Source organism: Arabidopsis thaliana, chromosome 2, assembly GCF_000001735.4.
Source record: "Arabidopsis thaliana chromosome 2, partial sequence".
Lineage (NCBI taxonomy): Eukaryota > Viridiplantae > Streptophyta > Magnoliopsida > Brassicales > Brassicaceae > Arabidopsis > Arabidopsis thaliana.
Genome location: NC_003071.7, coordinates 12,996,365 through 13,017,331, shown reverse-complemented (window position 1 = coordinate 13,017,331; position 20,967 = coordinate 12,996,365). Strand labels below are relative to the sequence as shown.

At 36.9% G+C, this 20,967-nt stretch overlaps 6 protein-coding genes and 2 long non-coding RNA genes across 13 annotated transcripts; 5 read left to right on the top strand and 3 right to left on the bottom strand.

The window, feature by feature from the left end:
* Positions 1 to 2: 2 nt before the first annotated feature.
* Positions 3 to 2,802, bottom strand: AT2G30550 (alpha/beta-Hydrolases superfamily protein). Of its 2 annotated transcripts, NM_128607.4 has the most exons (2): positions 1,106 to 2,802; positions 3 to 573 (listed from the first exon to the last, which is right to left on the bottom strand). In NM_128607.4, the coding sequence occupies exons 1-2, from the start codon at positions 2,446 to 2,448 to the stop codon at positions 327 to 329; spliced, it is 1,590 nt and encodes a 529-aa protein (NP_565701.1). In that variant the 5' UTR covers positions 2,449 to 2,802; the 3' UTR covers positions 3 to 326. The 2 variants fall into 2 exon arrangements, with proteins under 2 accessions (NP_565701.1, NP_850148.1); NM_179817.2 differs by having other exon boundaries at positions 552 to 2,473.
* Positions 2,803 to 5,288: 2,486 nt separating this feature from the next.
* AT2G30540 (Thioredoxin superfamily protein) lies at positions 5,289 to 6,227 on the top strand. The gene has a single exon (NM_128606.3). The coding sequence runs from the start codon at positions 5,765 to 5,767 to the stop codon at positions 6,071 to 6,073; it is 309 nt and encodes a 102-aa protein (NP_180612.1). The 5' UTR covers positions 5,289 to 5,764; the 3' UTR covers positions 6,074 to 6,227.
* A 38-nt stretch (positions 6,228 to 6,265) lies between these two features.
* On the bottom strand, positions 6,266 to 8,476 carry AT2G30530 (zinc finger CCCH domain protein). Its single transcript, NM_128605.3, has 6 exons — positions 8,001 to 8,476; positions 7,672 to 7,854; positions 7,468 to 7,578; positions 7,113 to 7,259; positions 6,801 to 6,965; positions 6,266 to 6,713 (listed from the first exon to the last, which is right to left on the bottom strand). Exons 1-6 carry the CDS (start codon positions 8,259 to 8,261, stop codon positions 6,465 to 6,467), a joined length of 1,116 nt encoding a protein of 371 aa, NP_565700.1. The 5' UTR covers positions 8,262 to 8,476; the 3' UTR covers positions 6,266 to 6,464.
* Positions 8,477 to 9,071: 595 nt separating this feature from the next.
* Positions 9,072 to 9,276, top strand: AT2G08400. Its single transcript, NR_140334.1, has one exon. It is a non-coding gene; the product is annotated as an other RNA (long non-coding RNA).
* AT2G08395 lies at positions 9,253 to 9,536 on the bottom strand. Its single transcript, NR_140333.1, has one exon. It is a non-coding gene; the product is annotated as an other RNA (long non-coding RNA).
* Positions 9,537 to 11,585: 2,049 nt separating this feature from the next.
* Positions 11,586 to 14,646, top strand: RPT2 (Phototropic-responsive NPH3 family protein). 3 transcript variants are annotated; one of them, NM_179816.3, is made up of 4 exons: positions 11,586 to 11,829; positions 11,913 to 11,982; positions 12,176 to 12,553; positions 13,150 to 14,605. In NM_179816.3, the coding sequence occupies exons 1-4, from the start codon at positions 11,759 to 11,761 to the stop codon at positions 14,410 to 14,412; spliced, it is 1,782 nt and encodes a 593-aa protein (NP_850147.1). In that variant the 5' UTR covers positions 11,586 to 11,758; the 3' UTR covers positions 14,413 to 14,605. The 3 variants fall into 3 exon arrangements, with proteins under 3 accessions (NP_850147.1, NP_001077982.1, NP_001031446.1); NM_001084513.2 differs by having other exon boundaries at positions 11,677 to 11,982; positions 13,150 to 14,646; NM_001036369.2 differs by having other exon boundaries at positions 11,732 to 11,829; positions 11,913 to 12,553; positions 13,150 to 14,590.
* Positions 14,647 to 14,757: 111 nt separating this feature from the next.
* AT2G30505 (Late embryogenesis abundant (LEA) hydroxyproline-rich glycoprotein family) lies at positions 14,758 to 16,662 on the top strand. The gene has a single exon (NM_201837.3). It carries the CDS (start codon positions 15,246 to 15,248, stop codon positions 16,209 to 16,211), a length of 966 nt encoding a protein of 321 aa, NP_973566.1. The 5' UTR covers positions 14,758 to 15,245; the 3' UTR covers positions 16,212 to 16,662.
* NET4B (Kinase interacting (KIP1-like) family protein) lies at positions 16,507 to 19,227 on the top strand. 3 transcript variants are annotated; one of them, NM_001202712.2, is made up of 4 exons: positions 16,507 to 16,913; positions 17,234 to 17,274; positions 17,374 to 17,485; positions 17,577 to 19,227. In NM_001202712.2, the coding sequence occupies exons 2-4, from the start codon at positions 17,260 to 17,262 to the stop codon at positions 19,001 to 19,003; spliced, it is 1,554 nt and encodes a 517-aa protein (NP_001189641.1). In that variant the 5' UTR covers positions 16,507 to 16,913; positions 17,234 to 17,259; the 3' UTR covers positions 19,004 to 19,227. The 3 variants fall into 3 exon arrangements, with proteins under 3 accessions (NP_001189641.1, NP_180608.2, NP_001324131.1); NM_128602.5 differs by having other exon boundaries at positions 16,507 to 17,274; NM_001336272.1 differs by lacking the exons at positions 16,507 to 16,913; positions 17,234 to 17,274 and having other exon boundaries at positions 17,344 to 17,485; positions 17,577 to 19,194.
* The last annotated feature ends 1,740 nt before the right edge of the window (positions 19,228 to 20,967 follow it).

The window sequence follows — 20,967 nt, the reverse complement described above, 5'->3', positions numbered from 1 at the left end:
TTCTTAGTTTCACTCTTTAGAAATTTTTAAGATTTTGTGTGAATGAGAAACGAAAGTGAAAAGGATGGGGTATATATAATAGGTGAAAATTTCAAATGCAAGATCAAAACCAATCTTTCCCAATGAAAATACTTAATTTAGTCGTTGCATTTGATTAACCCAAGTAACCAACCCAATCGCCTCGTAAACGTAATAAGTTTTATTAATAGGGAACGTACGTTGACCAAAGCATGCAAGTGAGATGATTGTGACATTTTATTTTCAAAAGATGGATGCGTCATTTACAAATTAGGGAAAATGTGTATATTATATATATGTGCGTGTGATTAACAAGGATGATCAAGACGGAGCTGAGAGAGATGGTGGTGGATATCAGGAGAATGATGATCCTCAAAACGGAGACGCTCGGCTTGAATCCAACGACCTTCACTGTTCCGAACCATTCCTTTATTCGCGTCTTGACGCCAAAACGGTGGAATTTGTAAATGCTCTTTCAAAAAGTCCGACGCTTTGTTCACTAGCGCATGGTCTCTCCCACTCGACAGCACAAATCTCTCTCCTTTTCCATGATACCTAAAAATTTCAAAAAAATATAAAGCAACGTCAATAGTGTTTGATTAGTTGCATCATATGACTAAATCGACATTAATTTCACGTGTTATTCGGTTCAATCATATCGCAAAAACAAATTAGACGTGATCTCACTAGTTTGATCTTCTTGAATATTTTAATGTGGTCGAAGAAATCATTTGGACACCTAGTCCAATCTATTTATCCCACGGCTTCAAAATTTTGTCGTTTTCCAGTTCCACATAAAAATAACATATCAATAAGACTTTGATTTGGGTCATCTTATACCATCCCTGTCCTGTTTTTTTTTTTTTCTCCCATCATCCCAATAAATATGTAATTAAGTATATACTATTCCTTTTGTATAAATGGTTGTATATACTATTGTTTTTGGCTAATCATATTTTTTTTTTTCCAACTATGCAAAATTTTCCAATGTTATAAATTTTTGTGATCTTCAATCACGGCAACACCAATTTTTTTTTATGAACATGAATATATAAACAATGAAAAGTAAAATAAAAAGGAAACGTACCCGTCAAGTAAATGAAGCATAGCTTCAAGATTATGAGCAGTAGAAACATCAACGGAAGGTTTAAGAAACGGCGAGTTCTGATGATCCAACGCCAGCTCCTCCCCCACGTGGCTATAACACCACGGCAACCCCTCCGCTATCTTCATCAGCGCGTGAGGTCTACTCTCGTTCAAAAACAATCCCGGCGACTTGGGAACCACGTCGTGAACATTCACTACTCTCATCACTTTCACTCCCAATTCCTCCATCCTCTCCCTAAACCTAACGTTCCCAACTCTCGGTCCTCCGTATGTCAACACCGTCACCGGAATCACTTTCCCTTTCTTACTCCGATTCAATCTCATCTCCGCTATATCGTACGCGCTTAATATCGCTAACGCGCCGCCGAGACTGTGTCCCGTCACGGTGATGCTTAAATCGGAATCATCGTCGTCGCCGTGTTCTTCCACTAACCGTTTCACCTCCGTTAAAATCTGTTCACGCGCTGAGAATCTCGCGAATTTGCAGGTTGTGTCTTTGTCAGTGTAGAGATCTAAGAATCCGGATTCGACTTTAACGGCCGGGTCGGGGCATCGGATCTTGTTTTCGGTTACCGGTTTTAAATAATCCTTTAGATCCGCGATCCATTCAAGTTTCGTAACGGTTCCTCTCCACGCAATCGCGATATCACGGCGGCCGAGTCGGTTACGAGACGTTTCGTCGTCTGAAACGGCGACGTATCCCATCCAATTAGCGTTTTTGCTCCAGACTTTAGACCACCGCGATTTCGAGAAGAAGTTCGGGAGATTGATGTTCGACGTCGCGTAGAGGTAACGCGCCACCTCGTAACCGGAATCGATCATTCCGAGAGAATCGAAGAACTCGAGTCGCGTGAACCTGGAGGTGCCGCAGTATTTGGAAGCGGGATCGAAATCGAAAGCGTCGTAACAAGCTTGAGCCATTTCGCCGTAACGGATTAGCTCCGATCTAAGAATTGGATCCATTGGATCCATTAACCCGGCCCAATCGTCTTCTCCTTGGATCTTACGCCACGTGTCTCTTAGTCTTCTTTCTTCTTCGGTTTTTTTATCTCGCCGGCGAATATCTTCCGCCGTCATCCATAGTTCTCCAGCTCCTTCCGCTTCCTCGATTAATAAACCTTGTCTTTCCCGCCTTTCTCGCTCGAGGCGAGAAATCACGGCGGATAAAGACGACTCGTCGGTTCTGGACAAAGCTCTCGTAGCTACTCGGAATTTGGCGGGAAAATTGATTTCTGAGAAATTGGTATTTAGGGAAGAAGAACCGGTTATGGAGTTTTTGTGGTTGATGGTAAGAAGGTTGTTGTGGGAAGGAATAGCCGCCATTGTTGAGAAGCTTCAAAAGCTTGATTTCGTAATTGGTTGACGAAGAAGCCTTTATAACACATAAAAATAGCTTAACGTGTACTTCAAGACACAAATGGTAATAAGGTAATAAATAAATTGTCATCGATTTCATACACACTTGATAGTATTTATTTTATTTGATAAGTTATAAATTATATTTATTTAGTTTTGAGTGTGTTTGGTAGTGATTGCACAATGCTTAAAGGCAATAAGCAGGCTCTAGGGATTGAGGTTAAGGATCTAATGATCTATCACGGTGATAAAAAAAAAGTAGTAGTATACACTAATTTAAGATTTTGCTTTTCAACATTAATGTACATTTTATTTTAAAATTGTAAGATCTACAAAAGTTTATAATGAAATTGTTTTTTGAGTTATGAGTCTAGATCTAAAGCAAAAACTAAGTCGTCTTTTATGTTTCTGTTTTAGTTAAGAGGATTTTTGTTTTTCATATTGAGTTAATTAGTAAAAATATCATAACATTGCTTAATTTTCACTTCAAATAACAAAGCGACGACTTTTACATTGTTATAGTATATTAAGTTTCAGAAAACTATTTATAAGATTAACTCTTATATCACCGGTAAGTGACAAGAGAATTGAATTACTCAACTTGCCGTCAAAAGGAAAAAAGAATGACTCAACTCATATAATATAAGAGTATGCTTTGGCCTTCGTGTGGAAAAGTCATGGACCAATGGCATCATGGCAACACATAACATCAGTTTTCAAGTAATATTTTCGTATACTATATTACAAATGTACAATATATATATCAAAAGTCTAATGTGAATTTGCTGTCAAAGAATACGAACTCTAATGTGAATCCATATCTAGATGCTTCTTAATAATTGAATTATAAGATTGTTGAAATATTAAAGACGTTTTTAATGGTCTTTATAAATGACCTAAAACTGCATATGAATAATTGACCCCCGACCATATATTTACAACAAAACGACAGCTCAATCTCGTCACATTATGTAATGAGAATGAGGTGTCCTTCTCTCGTCACTAGCTTACTTACTTTATGTTTCATCATTAAATATTTGGACATGTGATTTAATGAATTAATTAGTTATAAAATATAATAGAGAAAAAAATAGCGTTGGAGAACATTCAAGTCAACTTGTATTTGTTTGGTGGTTTCATCTGAAAATCCAAAATAACTCAATTTGTATTTCATTTATTTAATTGTGATATCTTACTAATTTTTGCAATCTGGTACAGATCAGAATGAATGGATCCATACTGTTTAAAATATATATATATAGATGTTTTTAGTAAGAATGATTGAATGTTATATATATAGAATCGAGTTCACGCTTTTGTGGAGATTTTCTATGGTGACATCCTAACTCACACGTATTTTATATTCTTTTCTGATTCGAAGAAGTTTTCTATGCCATTAAATATAGTTCCAAAATCAACCCATTTGCTTTTGTTAGAAATAATTTTTGCGTTATGACTTATTAAACATATATGAGATTTCTATAAGTCATTGGTATGTCACTTAGCTAGGAGGTTGCACGTTCAATTTTCTTCTCAGTTTGGTCATAGTCGTCGAGACAATGCATACCCGGCCCATTTCTTTAGACCATATCCGAAAATGAACCCTCTAAATATTCAAATTCTTGTATATTCTTAAAGCTAAACAACTCACTTCTGAAAACTGCTTAAAAGATTATTAGCTTTTGAAACATAAATATATAAATTTATCGGAGAGAAAGAGTAACTATGAATCTATGATCATGCATGGCTTATAAGGGAGTTTGTAGTAGCCATTATCGCCAGCCTGCCATTATCTTTTATGGCCACTTCTTCAAGGTTTCATCGTGTGAGTGACCATATAACCTCACTTAGCTACTAACCCTTTTTCAATCATTAATTATAATCCCTAGAAAGCTTTTTACCAAACCAAAACAAATATTTCTATATAGGGCAAGTCTCCGATCTTACGGGAAGCACTTTTTGGTGGTAATGGAAGAGGGGGTTAACATAGATATTCAGATGGTCATATATATAATTAATATAAGAATCAAGAAGATCAATTCCAAATATATGCTGAGTTTGTAACTATGTTAAGTTTCATGGATTTCTAACTCTAATCCTTATCTTTCGAGGTGATGATTGTCTTGGTCCAACTCAAATTGTTCTCATTCTATGAAGGACAACATATCTTACTTGGACCAAATAAGTTCCTTAATCTTTAAACAAAATCAATTGGCGTTAGTAAATTAATTCATGTCCTATACATATTACTCTAGGTCTAAGCTTACTTCAACTGACATGGGATCTCATAATCACTGGTTTACTTTAGTCAAGTGGTAAATGGGAAAGAATCTTGGCAAATTGTTGAAAGGGAAGTGGCACACAAGAGAAAGTAAGAAACCGATAGGAGTTATTATTCCTTCATGATCAGAAGTGAGATTGAGAGAATCTCACAAAGACAATCATATCTTGTTGTATAGTGACATGTTTCAAGAATAGGGTTTTTAATTGTTGACACACACACGATCCAATCCATCAAACCCAGCCTGATCTCTTTTTCGTGGCTGCGAAAAATACCGTCAATCAAGAGAAGAATAAGCATATCTCTCTGCTTATTCCCCACCACTTTGGGCTATCTCACACCCACACCCTTCATCTGAGCATGATTCTTGAACAAAATAATATTCTTCGAGAGAAAAAGTAAAAGCTTGGTCCACATAAATTGTAAGATTCTAATCCGATCATGCATAAAAAAGTTGCAAATACATATATAAAACATGTGCGGATGTACCATATTCTTTAGCATCTGCAACAAAGAAACATATTGTCCTGTTCAACTCAAAATGCTCACTTTGGTATCTAGGAGGAAAAAAGGGTAGGTGAATTGTGATTATGCAACTTTTGTTGGTCCTTCCTTACTAATATAATATGAATTAAAGAGGAAAACAAAATATTAACAAAGTCACTTTAATGTACTTGGGGAACCTTTAGCTAGATCTCCTGTGATCTCTCTTTTTTTGGTCTCTAACATTCTTTTCTTCTTTCTTTCTTTGCTTATAAATAGCATATGGTTCAAGAAACTCAAGTCTCAGGCAACACTGAGCTTAATACTGTAGTACACACACACACACACACACACACACACACAAAACCCTCTTTTCTTCAAACAGGAACCCCAAAAGCGAGGTTTAATCTCAGGCGTTTTCAGTTCTAAATCTCTTTCAATCCACAAGAGAAGGAAGATTTTGTTTCTTCTTCTCCAAGAAACAATCCCTAGATTGATCGAGACCTCCTTCAAGAAACCATGGACAAAGTTGTGAGAATGTCGTCAGAGAAAGGAGTGGTTATTTTCAGCAAGAGCTCGTGTTGCATGTCCTATGCGGTCCAAGTACTTTTCCAAGACCTTGGGGTTCACCCAACAGTCCATGAGATCGATAAAGACCCTGAATGTCGTGAGATCGAGAAAGCCCTAATGAGGTTAGGGTGTTCCACGCCGGTCCCAGCCATCTTTGTGGGTGGGAAGCTCATTGGTTCGACCAATGAAGTCATGTCGCTTCACTTAAGCGGCTCGCTGGTTCCGCTAGTTAAGCCGTTTCAAGCCAATCTATGTTAAAAAGGTGTTCTAATTTTCTATACTACAAAAATGTATTTCAATAAGAAACACAAATCTTATAGCCTATGCAACCTTTGTAATGTAGCTTTATATATATATTGTTTGTTCTGTAATTTCAGGTAATATCCAATAATAATTGACTAATTTCTACTCACCAGTTCAACTTTTAGCTTTCATGGTACTGTTTCAGGGAAATAATAGAACATTCTTCTTTTATTTAAGTTAATTAAGGGTAATAAATAACATTCACTGCTAATTCTTAAGACCCCACCCCAAATAAAGAGTACAGAGTATATATATTTCTACAAATACAGAGCAATTACAGGCAACGATTTGTCTTCTTGTCTGATTCACAACAAGAACAGCAGAAACTGATAGTTGTTGTGGTGTTTCATTTGAGCTCCAAGAAACTTGGATTTGGATTGTAAGAGTTATCTGATGAAGAAGACATTGAAGACACATTAATGGGATATACCTCCGTTACTTCTTCAGTCTTCTCATCAAAGTAGACCACATCTTGCATTGTTAGCTGGTGATATTCGACGACTCCTCTCAGATAGAGGTTTTCGCGGGTGTATATCGAGTTTTCATGAGCCAACCGTGCTTTCTCAGCTAACAGTGTTTCCAGTTGAAGTCGCACCTATAGATGAGAGAAAACACACAACCAAAGATCAGAAATGTACATAAAGAAATGTTAACATTAATGGCTTTGTAAAGAGTAAAATACCAGATCATCGTCATCTGTCTGACTGTCGCCACTACGGTTCTCCCTCAGAACCTTATTTTCTTCTTCCAGCTGTGCGCATCGTTGCTTCGCAAAAGCCAGATCAGACTTTACCATCTTCAGCTCCCGAAGTAAAAGCTTTGCCTTGGCAGCCATGGCCATTGCAACCTGTTGAGATTAATTCAAAGGAGGCTCAGTATCAATACTAAAAACGATTATTCTATAATCATTCACTGAAGAGATAACAGCAGCGGAAATAAGCAGATATAAATTTGCTGCTGTGAACCAATAAATGATACAGAGCAGCCACCTTACGTCGCGAGATGCCTTTAGTTGAATCTCCAAATCAGCTTGTATCTCAGGATTCTGCTGGTTCCTTGTAAGACTTGGCTTTTTTTTAATCTTTTTACGGGTTTCTTGAATGATGCCTGCAGTACGATTCTCCACAGCTGTAATACCCTCCTAAGAATAATCACAGACAAACAACAATCTCAACCCAACAAACTCTCATTTAGTACAGTGCAGAAGATGCACCGATACACACAAGAATGCATATGCCTCTGTATACACAACTAATGTGAGAACTCGCATAACCTAAAGAAAAAAACAAAACTAATATATGTCTCCTATAGTGTGCCATATACGGGTGCATAAAGAGTAAGAAACTAACCTCAACAACAGTACCAATGGTGCCACCAATGTAATTCAACGATGAAGTGATCGCATCTAATCTTCTCTGTAATGAAGGATTCTCGCTTTTCCTACCAGTCTGACCAGCTTCCTGAAACATGGAAATGGATTTCTACTCCATAAGAACGCAACCCCACAAAACAATTGGAAGAGCAAATGCAACTATAAAAACCTAGTCTTTAACCTTAGTTCCTGAAGTTGTCGCAGAAGGTATGCTCTGCTCCATTCTCTTAGGACTTTGAGGCAACTGATTAGGATCATCCTCATCCAAAAAAGCCTTAGCTTTACTAGCTAAACTTCCCCAAAAGCCTCGTTTTGGTTCATTCAAACTCTTCATAGAAGTATACTCATAAGCCTTATTCACCTCCTATTCAAACGATTCAATTGAGGCAAAAACAGAGTAAACCCATGAATCATTTGGAACATTTCAATTGAAGCAAAAACAGAGTAAACCCATGAATCATTATGAACAATTAAGCGACACCAGAAAGAGAGAAGAACAAAAGATGAAACCTTGGGAGGAGTGGGAACAGGAGCAGAAGAAGGAGACGAGTAAGCAGAAGAAAGAGAAGAGTCTCTATGCGCAGAAGATGCTCGAATTGCCTTGGCAGCGAGAGAGGACGCAGCAGATGATGAAGCCGAAGATGGAGACGGAGACGACGAAGATGAATAAGACATTCTCGTCGTCGGCGTCATCATCCTTTCCTTATCTTTCTCCGTCTCCATTTCGAGATCCTCGAATCTGAAATCCTCGATTTCGTCGACTTTGTTCATCAACTTCTGACGCTCATGCTCAATCACAGTCTCCAAATTTGGTGGGTCGATTTAGGGTTTTCCCAAAAGAGAATCCTTTTGGAATTGAATGGATCTCTCTCTGTTTCGCAAATGATGCCAAATTTTCAATTTTGGTGTCGTCAACGCTAGACAGGTGCTATCTCAAGATTCCGGTTATTGATTGAATCCTTGGTTTTCTACAAATGTGTTAAACCGGGTTTCTCCTACTATGAGATTTCATTATACCATTCAAACATGACCTCATAAAGATCTACATTCTAGTAGGGGATGTGGGCTATGTGGTGGTGGAATATTCCGGTTTGCTTGATAGATTTGGGTTTTGTTATGATCTACATTCTCACTAGTTAGTAGGGGATGTGGGCTATGGCCTATGGTGGTGGAAGAATATTCCTGTTTGATTGATAGGTTTGGTTTTGATATTTTGTAGACTTGGCGGTTTGGTTCGGTTTGTAGACCAGACGGTTTGGTCATGTTGTCTGGCATACAAATTAATGGTTTAGCTGTCAAATACAAAAAACATGATTTTATCCACAATGAATCTAGTAACAATCTACAACAACAACAAAAAGAATCTAGTACTAAAATTGGGGTCAAAATCTATTGTTAAAACTTAATCCTCTTATTTGAAACTTCATCTTATCTTAATCCTCTTATTGCTCTTTTAGTTGAAACAACTCTCCCACTTTTGGAATTTATAAATAAATTTTGCAAGCTTCACATGGAGTATAGTGTGATAACCATATAAAGTCACATGCGGCTAGACTTGAGAGTCGACACATATGTTTATGTGCAATGTATTGGTTGGGCTTCTTAATTATGAAACAAATGGGCTTTGCAATAACAAGTTAAGTTTCTCGATCAAGCTAAGCAATATCTCAGCTCGTGTGTTGATTGTTTCTTTTCTTGGTCAATTCCATCAAGCTATATTTCTTCTAGTCACGGTTTCGTACCGTTGCCTCTATCCGAATCCATGCAACCTCCCCAACCATATATAACAGATAAGAGATTTGCACAAATGACAGCGAAATGTGCTAAACTCGTCTGGCGTTTCCTAAGAAGACGACATTATTGTGTGAATTGGAAGAAGCGTGATTAGGGAAACTTGACGTGGACTTTTTGGGCTATTGACAAATAATAACCAACTTTGGCCCAAACTGTTCGTATTAATTTGTGGTTCATTTTGTTTTCTAGTTGCATCTTTTCTTAGCCTTTGTCCCCTCGGTTTAGCCGCTGTGAGGTCGGGACCGTTGTTAATTATTGTAACACCGCATAATTACATAATAATATAAACTCGCAAAATAAAAAAAAACCTATGAGCAACTATATACATTTATTTGCAATATGAGTTTTTAGTAAAAAAAATTACTTATATATATTAGGTAAAAAATTTTGAGTTTTTTTTGCATTTTACTAAATGTATATCATGGATATGATCTGACTAGAATTAGCTCCAATGCCTTTTTTGAATTCAGGTGTGTAGAAATTGCATATCCTTAATCAGAAAATAGCATTTTGGTTCTACTTACCGAATCAAACCAAAATAAACCACAATCCTATATGTCAATCCTCTGGATGTAATTAACCATTATGATCGAAATTGTTGATTGAAACTAGACGGCAATACAGCTCAGGGTATTTGTACTTTTGTTAATAGATTGATAGCACCATCCTCTTATGGTCCAACCTATTTCCTAACATGAATTTTTCATCTGAATAATTTAGACTTGTATTAAGACCTTGCCTTAGCACCTTTTTACAAAATTTAATTATTATTCTCTCTGAATTAATGAAATTTATATGTATATCGCCTACTCATGATCTAGTGGACATCTACTGTTTAGCTAATTCAATATTTTACATTCGGATATTGTGTTTTGATGCAAAACCAATTACAAAAAAGAAATCTAGGGTTTGGAAGTTTTTGCATTAAGATTTAAACAAAAAGTTAAACACCTCACAAAATTTATCACGATACTAAAATAATTTTCTTATCAAATCACATGTTACTATGTCAGCCGGAGAAAAAAGACTCACATGACATATTATCACATCGATTCACAGAAACTTACATCAAAATAGAAAAATCACGAAAACTGGTAAGGGTTTTTAACTTTTTATGAAGACCCATTTTGTGAATCTTCACATTCAAACTACAAATAGTCTTATAAAACTAGTCGCACCGGCAGAAAATTATTAGGGCAACTAGGCAATGTAAGAGACGTGAGATATCTTTAAAGACGATAGGAACACGTGTATAAACATGATTGGAAGACAAAACTGAAACTGGATTCTGATGGATGATTTGACGACGTAGCTAAGCCAAACACCACGAGGTTCTAAGATGAAGCACGACCACATATTTGGGGTGGGCCTTATCTATGACATGTTCCTACTTCCCTAACTTCCATGGTCCTACTTCTCTCTAATCGTACATCCACTTTTAATTTCGTTTCTTATCTGTCAATTATTCACATGCGTTGCTTTTTTTTCTATATTCATAGCATTGTCTTCCTTTAATTCAGAATTTTTAGGCTTTTAGCATGTGAAACTTTAATTTTGCTATCATATTCTCATTAACCAAACCAAAAAGTAAGATTGTTTTTTTCTTTTTGAATGAGCCACTCTACAAATTGTTGCCAACAACCAAATATATGAATGATGATTGGTTCTCACTAATCATTATACTTTATAAAATTTTCTAATCATCACCATATGCATGTTATGAAATCAAGAATTTAGATCCGTTCTGTACTTCTGGTCTGTCACACACTCACACTTTGTCCCGGCTTCTATGTCCTTGTACGATGAGATTGCTTACACATAGCAGCTTTATGATAAGAAAGATTTTCATGTTCGTCATATTACTATAATCATTGTTATCCTGCATGTTTTTTGTAGTCTTTTAACCTTGAATATCACTGTAACATTTACTAAAATAATAGTTGATAATTTGAATGTAGTTAGCCAAATATCAATTAGTAAACGTTCACTTTTCTTTTAATTTTAATTTTAATGATAAATAAATACATTTACTAAATAAAAGCGTAGTAAAGCATGTTACTTACAGAGATATGTTTATTAATGTTATCTACAAATCACCAAGATCGAGATCTCTGTTAGTCTATTATCAAAAAGTTGGTGAAACATATATCGGTATATATGTGGAAGGTCTAAATTACATAAAATAGCCGTCGATACAAGTACATATCCAAATAGGGAAAAGTTAAAAGGAAATGGTGAAAAGGAAAGTAAACGACGAAGACAAACACAAGGATTAGAGTGAGTTAACTAAAAGAGATAATAAACACATCAGAAAACGACAAATAAAAACTTAGAAAAATAAGATAGAAGAAGCCAATCACAAATATTATTACATTAGCAATTGGGTGGATTGGGGGGACCCATGCTAAAGAAATTTCAATATATAGACACTCTCCAATTATGCTTCCATCTCCTTCAATAGAGAACCAAAAAAAATGGCAACAGAAGGAAAAAACCCCATCAACATGAACTCTATGTCTTCAAGTCTTGCAAGAACCGGTCAATGGTACGAATCAGTCTAGTTTCACCAATAGAGTCTCCCGGCGCGAATCATCAGAAATTTTAACATGTATATATGTAACTTTGTAGGGTTTTTTCTCAAGATATTCCGACCGATGTTGTTGTTGAAGTCGGAGAAGCCAATTTCTCTCTTCATAAGGTAAGCAACAACTCTTAATTCTTGGTTCACAACATTTTTCAATACAAAAAAGGATTATTTATTTTTCATATACTCATGAACTAGGCTTGAATAGAGTAATAATAGGATGGCGAGATTAGTACAAACCATTAGCTTACATGTTTTTAATTACACAAAATTTTAACTATAATTTTTCATGATTGTATATATATAGTTCATGTTAGTGGCTAAGAGTAACTACATAAGGAAGCTAATAATGGAATCCAAAGATAGCGACGTGACAAGAATCAATCTCTCGGATATACCCGGAGGTCCTGAGATATTTGAGAAAGCTGCCAAGTTCTGTTACGGTGTTAACTTCGAGATCACCGTTCAGAACGTGGCGGCTCTTCATTGCGCAGCCGAGTTTCTTCAGATGACCGATAAGTACTGCGACAACAACCTTGCTGGTCGGACACAAGACTTCCTTTCTCAAGTAGCTCTCTCTAGCCTCTCTGGAGCTATCGTTGTCCTCAAGTCTTGCGAGATTCTCCTTCCTATTTCTCGTGATCTTGGTATTGTCCGCCGTTGTGTCGACGTCGTCGGTGCTAAGGTATTATTTTACTCAGAACTCATTCTCACTTCTTTGTAAGTGTTGGATCTCCATTTTGGCTAGTGTTTATGTTTTTCTTTTCTACCTATGTAGTAGTAACTGCAATAACCCAATCTAGTAAGTTAGTACAGTTTTAGGTATGTTTTTCAATAAATGGCAAGAATATCTGGTTTAGTTATTCCATAGGTTTCAAATACAGTAATAGTTTGAAATTGATTTTAAAATTTCATCTATCAATTTTCCTAAGAAAAATCAGTTTGAGACCATTGTTCTTCACTTCTTTTGTTCTAGTGTTTATTATTAAAAACAAAAATCTATTTTAATATTAAAGTTTAGATCTATGATTACTGTTGTCAGACTATGATTGCGATTTAGATTCGATAGGAATATTTCATATTTAATTCGGTTTGGTTTCCGAATCTTAAATTGAGCAAATCATACTTCTACCCTATTCCAGTTCCGTGAGACTCAAGTATAATATCTATGTAATGCAAAATGAATTACGAGTTTAATATTTTAACATCCATGAATTTTTGTAATGCTTGGTTACAGTATCTGATACGTTTTTTATATCTATTTCTTTTGATATTTGAAAGGCTTGCAACGAGGCAATGTTTCCATGTCGAACACCACCAAATTGGTGGACAGAGGAACTCTGTATCTTAGACGTCGACTTCTTCTCCGATGTCGTATCTTCAATGAAGCAGAGAGGTGTCAAACCTTCTTCCTTAGCCTCTGCAATCATCACCTACACAGAGAAATCCTTAAGAGATCTCGTCAGAGACCATTCAGGCAGAGGAGTCAAATATTCCGATCCCGGAGATAACGAATCCGACGAAAGATCCCAACAGAGAGATCTTGTTCAATCTATCGTCTCTCTTTTACCTTCAGACAAAGGGCTGTTCCCAGTCAATTTCCTCTGTTCTCTCCTCCGTTGCGCGGTCTTCTTAGACACTTCCTTGACCTGCAAGAACGAGCTCGAGAAGCGAATCTCAGTCGTTCTAGAACACGTCTCCGTCGACGATCTTTTGATCCCGTCTTTCACCTACGACGGCGAACGGTTACTAGATCTCGATAGTGTCAGAAGAATCATCTCTGCTTTCGTGGAAAAAGAGAAAAACGTTGGTGTTTTCAACGGTGGAGACTTCAACAGAGGAGTCTGCTCTGTTTCACTACAAAGAGTAGCTAAAACAGTTGATTCTTACTTAGCGGAGATCGCTACTTACGGAGACCTAACAATCTCCAAATTCAACGCGATTGCGAATCTTGTCCCGAAATCCGCTAGAAAATCAGACGACGATCTCTACAGAGCTATAGACATCTTCTTGAAAGCTCATCCGAATCTAGACGAGATCGAAAGGGAAAAAGTGTGTAGCTCAATGGATCCCTTAAAGCTTTCTTACGACGCACGTCTTCACGCTTCACAGAACAAGAGATTACCAGTAAACATTGTTCTTCACGCTCTTTACTACGATCAGTTAAAGCTAAGAAGTGGAGTCGCAGAACAAGAAGAAAGAGCAGTAGTTGTTCTCCCTGAAGCTTTAAAGACACGTAGCCAACTGCAAGCTGATACTACGTTAGCTAAAGAAAACGAAGCGTTGAGAAGTGAGCTGATGAAGATGAAAATGTATGTTTCGGATATGCAGAAGAATAAGAACGGTGCAGGAGCTTCTTCTTCGAATTCGTCGTCGTTGGTGAGTAGTAAGAAGAGCAAACATACTTTCTTCTCTTCTGTTTCCAAGAAACTTGGGAAGTTAAATCCGTTTAAAAATGGGTCTAAGGATACTTCGCACATAGATGAAGATCTTGGAGGTGTTGACATTACTAAGCCAAGGAGACGAAGATTCTCAATCTCTTAAAAGAAAACGTTTGATCTAAGTGCTTTTGTGTGTTGTGTATAACTCTTTTAGACTAGTGTGCTTATTGTTCCCTTCTTGATGCGTGATTTTTTTTTTTGGGTGTGTGTGTTTATTGTTTAATGAGCTTGGTTAATAAAATGAAAATCGAAACCAGATTGATTTACTAATTTTTTGTATTAATTAGCAATCTCATAAAAGATGATCTTTAGTTGGTTAATAAACCGTTAATTAAAGAGGATAATTAGCGGTAGACGTACTAAGCCCAATAGTATTTTAATTTAAGCCCATTAAGGCCCAACATTGAAGTTCCTTATGCCCGCAAATTCTGTTTCTCTTCCGGCGACGATCAAATCGAAACAAGTGATACACCGGCAACGACAACTGTTCGCCGTTGATTTCCACCGAATACCTGACTATCTGCGCTGCGACGGCAAGAAATTGAAAATTATGGCTTACGGTTAGTCAAATTTTCAATTTTTATGTTGGGGATATTCATGAGTAAAGATAGATTCATAAAGGTCTAGTCTTTTTGGGATCTGATAGAATTCAAAGTGAGAAGTCGTTTGGTAGACTAGTGTAGGCAAATTCGGTGAATGTGATATAAGCTTGTTACAGGAAAAATGGGAACTTGCTATATTTAGAACATTTGAAATTTAGGTTTTTGTATGACATAGGATCCAACAATAGATTAACGAATGATAACTGTTGGAAAGAGCCAGCCTTGATCTATTGTTAAGAGAATTATGACCCTTGAACTTATCTTCCAACCAGCTTCCTTGTGATTTGAGAGAGAAACCAAATCTGATTTTCATGAAATCCAAAACAGAGCTCCAATGTCGGAGCTGCTTCCTCCTCCTCCTCCTCCTCCTCCTCCTCCTCCTCCTCCTAGGAGGGATTCAGGATTTGGAGATCCTGCATTGGTATTCCCTGAGTTTGCTGCCAAACAATGCGGTCTCGAAAAAGTTATAGAGGAAGAAGGAGAAGGGGAAGATAGTAGCTATGGCAAAGGTTCTTTTGATCTGAGTTCAAGATTCTCAAGCCCTTCCATTTCTCGAAACAGGTTTGATGATGTTGAAAACCCGAAAAAGGCTTCGTCTTTTAAGCGGCCTCCTTCTGCGTCGAGACTGTCTGGCTTTCGAGAGGAAGAAGAGGCCGATCGGAGTAGAAAATCGGGTTCCTTTGTGGATCATATCGGTCAGGAGGACAAGAGAATATGCGCCTCTGGATGTTTCAGAAAATGCTGCGCTTGCACCTGCATGTTTGTTTCTGTTGTCCTTATAATCGTCTTGTTGGTAGGATTGTCTGCAAACTCTTCAATCAAATCTATACTACCTCAGGTGCTTGTCACAAACCTCAAGTTCTCGAGATTGGATATCGCCAAATCATCGACAGATCTTCTGATGAATGCGAACTTGAACACGGTGCTTCAGCTCTCTAATAATAATGACAAGACGGTGCTATATTACAGTCCTATGAAAGCTGATATATCTTCTGAGAACATAAACCTCGGAAAGAAGACACTTTCTGGATTCAAGCAGGACCCGGGAAATGTTACCTCCTTGAAGATCCTCACAAGACTCAGAAAATCCAAAGTGTATGATGTTGATGCTACATTGCTGACAAACAAAGAGAAGACGCTTGAAGCTTTGGTTGATGTGTTCTTGAGAGGGAAACTGAGTGTTGATTGGTTGGGATTTAAGGTTCATATACCAATTGTTATTGCGTGCGAGAGTGTGAAGCAGAGTGATGTGATAAATGGTCTCAAACCAGCGTGCGATGTTCGAATCTTTTCCGAATGAAAACAATGAGAGCTATTGATACACAAAGACCCTCTGATCTTTGTTTTGTTCTGTTCCTTTTTGTTGTTGCTAATTTACTCGTTGTAGATTGATGAATACATAGAAAGAGAGAAGTGACTCAACTTTGTTTCTCTAAACTTAACATCAAGAATCCACAAGTTATCTACCTTTTTTTTTTCTTCACATCATCAGTCTATGTTTTCTTCATCATTGACTTGGCTTGTAAGTGATATAGTTACGTCCATAAGTTTGTTAAAGGTTGGTTTGATCTCTTTCTCTTTCTATACCTAGAGAGATGGATCAAAACTCGAATCACGATAGAGCCACATGCAAAATCTTGGGCGTTGAAGATACGCCATTAATGCTCTCTTCCATATCATACCACAATTATTGAGTCTTTGGAAAAAATTGTAAAAAAAGGAAAGACTTTTGAGGAGATTAAAATAAGCAGGTGAGTCATAAGTAGCTGTGGAGTTAAAGACGTGTAGAGAAAGCGTGTTCACTTTCTTGGCCGCGTTTCCAATTATCAAGATTCTTGTGAGAAACTAACTTCTTGATTAGTTTTTTTTGTTTTGTTTTAGAGACCGTGAAAAAAGATGATTAGACTAATGAATCATCTTCAACGGAAAGAGGTAATATAAGGGACTAGAGAGGCCATTATATTGTCACAAGCTTCTTGTCTTCTTGCATCATCTGTGTAAAGTAAGCTTTTTTCTCTCTGCAATTTTTGTCTCTTCTTCTTTCTTTCTGCAACTTACCATTATTTTATTAGCTTCATTGATTTCTCTGCTGAATAAAATGTGGATAAATGCTTCTAACTTATCTCTAGATTTTCTAGAGATTTGTGACAAATGTCAAATGGGTTGTTGAATCTTCACGTGTCCTCTTTTCTCCTCTTATCTCATCTAATTTGTTTCTTTAGTTTTGTTCAACTCAAGCACATCCGAGAAAGTCATAGTCTTTGAACATCAAATTGCCTTTTGTTTGTCAAATGACTTAAGTTCTTGATCTTTTTCTTGTAGGGTTTTTTTCTCTGCACTCCACGGTCATGGCTTCGTCTACGGTATGAAACCTTCGTGATCTTCACTATATAAGTTCATTAGATCCTTGTGTTTAGTCTCTTGGTCCTAACATTTAGTCACTTTGTCTGATGTTCTCTCAGGCTCAGAGCAAGAAGCAGTTTAAGAGGTCTATGACTAAGAAATCACATTCATGGTGGTGGGATAGTCACAATTGTCCCAAGAACTCAAAATGGCTTGCAGAGAATCTAGAAAGTATGTTGCTTCACTTAGTATTGAGATCTCCACTTACTCAAAAAGAACAAAATCTGATGTTTTCTTTCTTGTTCTTGTTTTGGTTTCTCAGAGATGGATGATCGAGTGAACCACATGTTAAAACTGATTGAAGAAGACGCAGACTCTTTTGCAAAGAAAGCTCAGATGTATTTTCAGAAACGTCCCGAGTTAATCCAGCTTGTCGAGGAATTCTACCGCATGTATCGCGCATTGGCTGAGCGTTATGATCAAGCTAGTGGTGAACTTCAGAAGAACCATACATCTGAGATCCAGTCACAGAGCTCTCTTGAGATATCATCTCCTACCAAAGAGAAGTTGAGTCGCCGTCAATCTAGCCATAAAGAAGAGGAAGATTCATCGTCTTTGACAGATTCTGGTTCTGATTCTGATCATTCCTCTGCCAATGATGAAGACGGTGACGAGGCATTGATCCGTAGAATGGCTGAACTTGAGCTTGAGCTTCAAGAGACGAAACAGAAGCTCCTTCTCCAGCAGGAAAGTGTTGATGGTGACAACAATGTTGATCTCCTTCACAAAATTACTACATATGAGGGAGAGCTTAAAGAAGCTAATGAGAAGATGCGAATGCACGAAGACGAGATTGCTAATCTGAAGAATCAGCTTCAGAGCTTCATGTCTTTTGACACAGAGGATCATCTTGGTGCTGAACAAAAGAGTGTTGATTTGGATAAAGAGGACACTAAAGAAGATGCAGTAGCTACAAAAGTGCTAGCCTTGGAGGAAGAGCTGAGTATCGCGAAAGAGAAGCTTCAGCACTTTGAGAAAGAGACTTATTCTCTGAAAAATGAGCTCGAGATCGGCAAAGCCGCTGAGGAGAAGCTGAAGAGCTTACAACATGAGCTCGAGTTGGCTCAGAGAGACGCTGATACCTACATAAACAAGCTCAACGCAGAGAAGAAAGAAGTCTTGAAGTTGCAGGAGAGATTGGCAATGGTGAAAACTAGTTTACAGGATAGAGATAACGAGATAAGGGCATTGAAAACTGCGGTTTCAGACGCTGAACAGAAGATATTCCCCGAAAAAGCACAGATCAAGGGAGAAATGTCGAAGATGCTTGAAGAACGAAGCCAACTTGGAGAGCAACTGAGAGAGCTGGAATCACATATAAGGCTGATCAAGGAAGAGAAAGCTGAAACAGAGGAGAAGCTTAGAGGAGGAACTGAGAAAATCAGCGGAATGAGAGACGAGAGCAATGTGCTAAGAGAAGAGATTGGGAAGAGAGAAGAGAAGATAAAGGAAACGGAAAAGCATATGGAGGAGCTTCACATGGAGCAAGTGAGGCTGAGAAGACGGTCAAGTGAGCTTACGGAAGAAGTGGAAAGGACGAGAGTGTCTGCATCGGAAATGGCTGAGCAGAAAAGAGAAGCTATAAGACAGCTTTGTATGTCTCTTGACCATTACAGAGATGGGTACGACAGACTTTGGAGAGTTGTTGCAGGACATAAGAGTAAGAGAGTAGTGGTCTTATCAACTTGAAGTGTAAGAACAATGAGTCAATGACTACGTGCAGGACATTGGACATACCGTGTGTTCTTTTGGATTGAAATGTTGTTTCGAAGGGCTGTTAGTTGATGTTGAAAATAGGTTGAAGTTGAATAATGCATGTTGATATAGTAAATATCAATGGTAATATTTTCTCATTTCCCAAAACTCAAATGATATCATTTAACTATAAACTAACGTAAACTGTTGACAATACACTTATGGTTAAAAATTTGGAGTCTTGTTTTAGTATACGTATCACCACCGCACGGTTTCAAAACCACATAATTGTAAATGTTATTGGAAAATAGAACTCGCAATACGTATTGTATTTTGGTAAACATAGCTCTAAGCCTCTAATATATAAGCTCTCAACAATTCTGGCTAATGGTCCCAAGTAAGAAAAGCCCATGTATTGTAAGGTCATGATCTCAAAAACGAGGGTGAGGTGGAATACTAACATGAGGAGAAAGTAAGGTGACAAATTTTTGGGGCAATAGTGGTGGATATGGTGGGGAGGTAGGTAGCATCATTTCTCCAAGTCGCTGTCTTTCGTGGTAATGGTAGGTGTGTCTCTCTTTATATTATTTATTACTACTCATTGTAAATTTCTTTTTTCTACAATTTGTTTCTGACTCCAAAATACGTCACAAATATAATACTAGGCAAATAATTATTTTATTATAAGTCAATAGAGTGGTTGTTGTAAAATTGATTTTTTGATATTGAAAGAGTTCATGGACGGATGTGTATGCGCCAAATGGTAAGCCCTTGTACTGTGCCGCGCGTATATTTTAACCACCACTAGTTGTTTCTCTTTTTCAAAAAACACAAAAAAAAAATAATTTGTTTTCTTAACGGCGTCAAATCTGACGGCGTCTCAATACGTTCAATTTTTTTCTTTCTTTCACATGGTTTCTCATAGCTTTGCATTGACCATAGGTAAAGGGATAAGGATAATGGTTTTTTCTCTTGTTTGTTTTATCCTTATTATTCAAAAAGGATAAAAAAACAGTGATATTTAGATTTCTTTGATTAAAAAAGTCATTGAAATTCATATTTGATTTTTTGCTAAATGTCAACACAGAGACACAAACGTAATGCACTGTCGCCAATATTCATGGATCATGACAATAAATATCACTAGAATAATTAAAAATCAGTAGAATGCAAACAAAGCATTTTCTAAGTAAAACAGTCTTTTATATTCACGTAATTGGAATTTCCTTTTTTTTTTTTTGTCGTAATTGGAATTTCCTTTATCAAACCCAAAGTCCAAAACAATCGGCAATGTTTTGCAAAATGTTCAAAACTATTGGCGGGTTGGTCTATCCGAATTGAAGATCTTTTCTCCATATGATAGACCAACGAAATTCGGCATACGTGTTTTTTTTTTTGTTTTGAAAACCCTTTAAACAACCTTAATTCAAAATACTAATGTAACTTTATTGAACGTGCATCTAAAAATTTTGAACTTTGCTTTTGAGAAATAATCAATGTACCAATAAAGAAGATGTAGTACATACATTATAATTAAATACAAAAAAGGAATCACCATATAGTACATGGTAGACAATGAAAAACTTTAAAACATATACAATCAATAATACTCTTTGTGCATAACTTTTTTTGTCGTCTCGAGTTTATATTTGAGTACTTATACAAACTATTAGATTACAAACTGTGCTCAGATACATTAAGTTAATCTTATATACAAGAGCACTCGAGTGTTGTCCTTAAGTTAATCTTAAGATATCTTGAGGTAAATAGAAATAGTTGACTCGTTTTTATCTTCTTCTTTTTTTACCATGAGCAAAAAAGATGAAATAAGTTCAAAACGTGACGAATCTATATGTTACTACTTAGTATGTGTCAATCATTAAATCGGGAAAACTTCATCATTTCAGGAGTATTACAAAACTCCTAAGAGTGAGAACGACTACATAGTACATATTTTG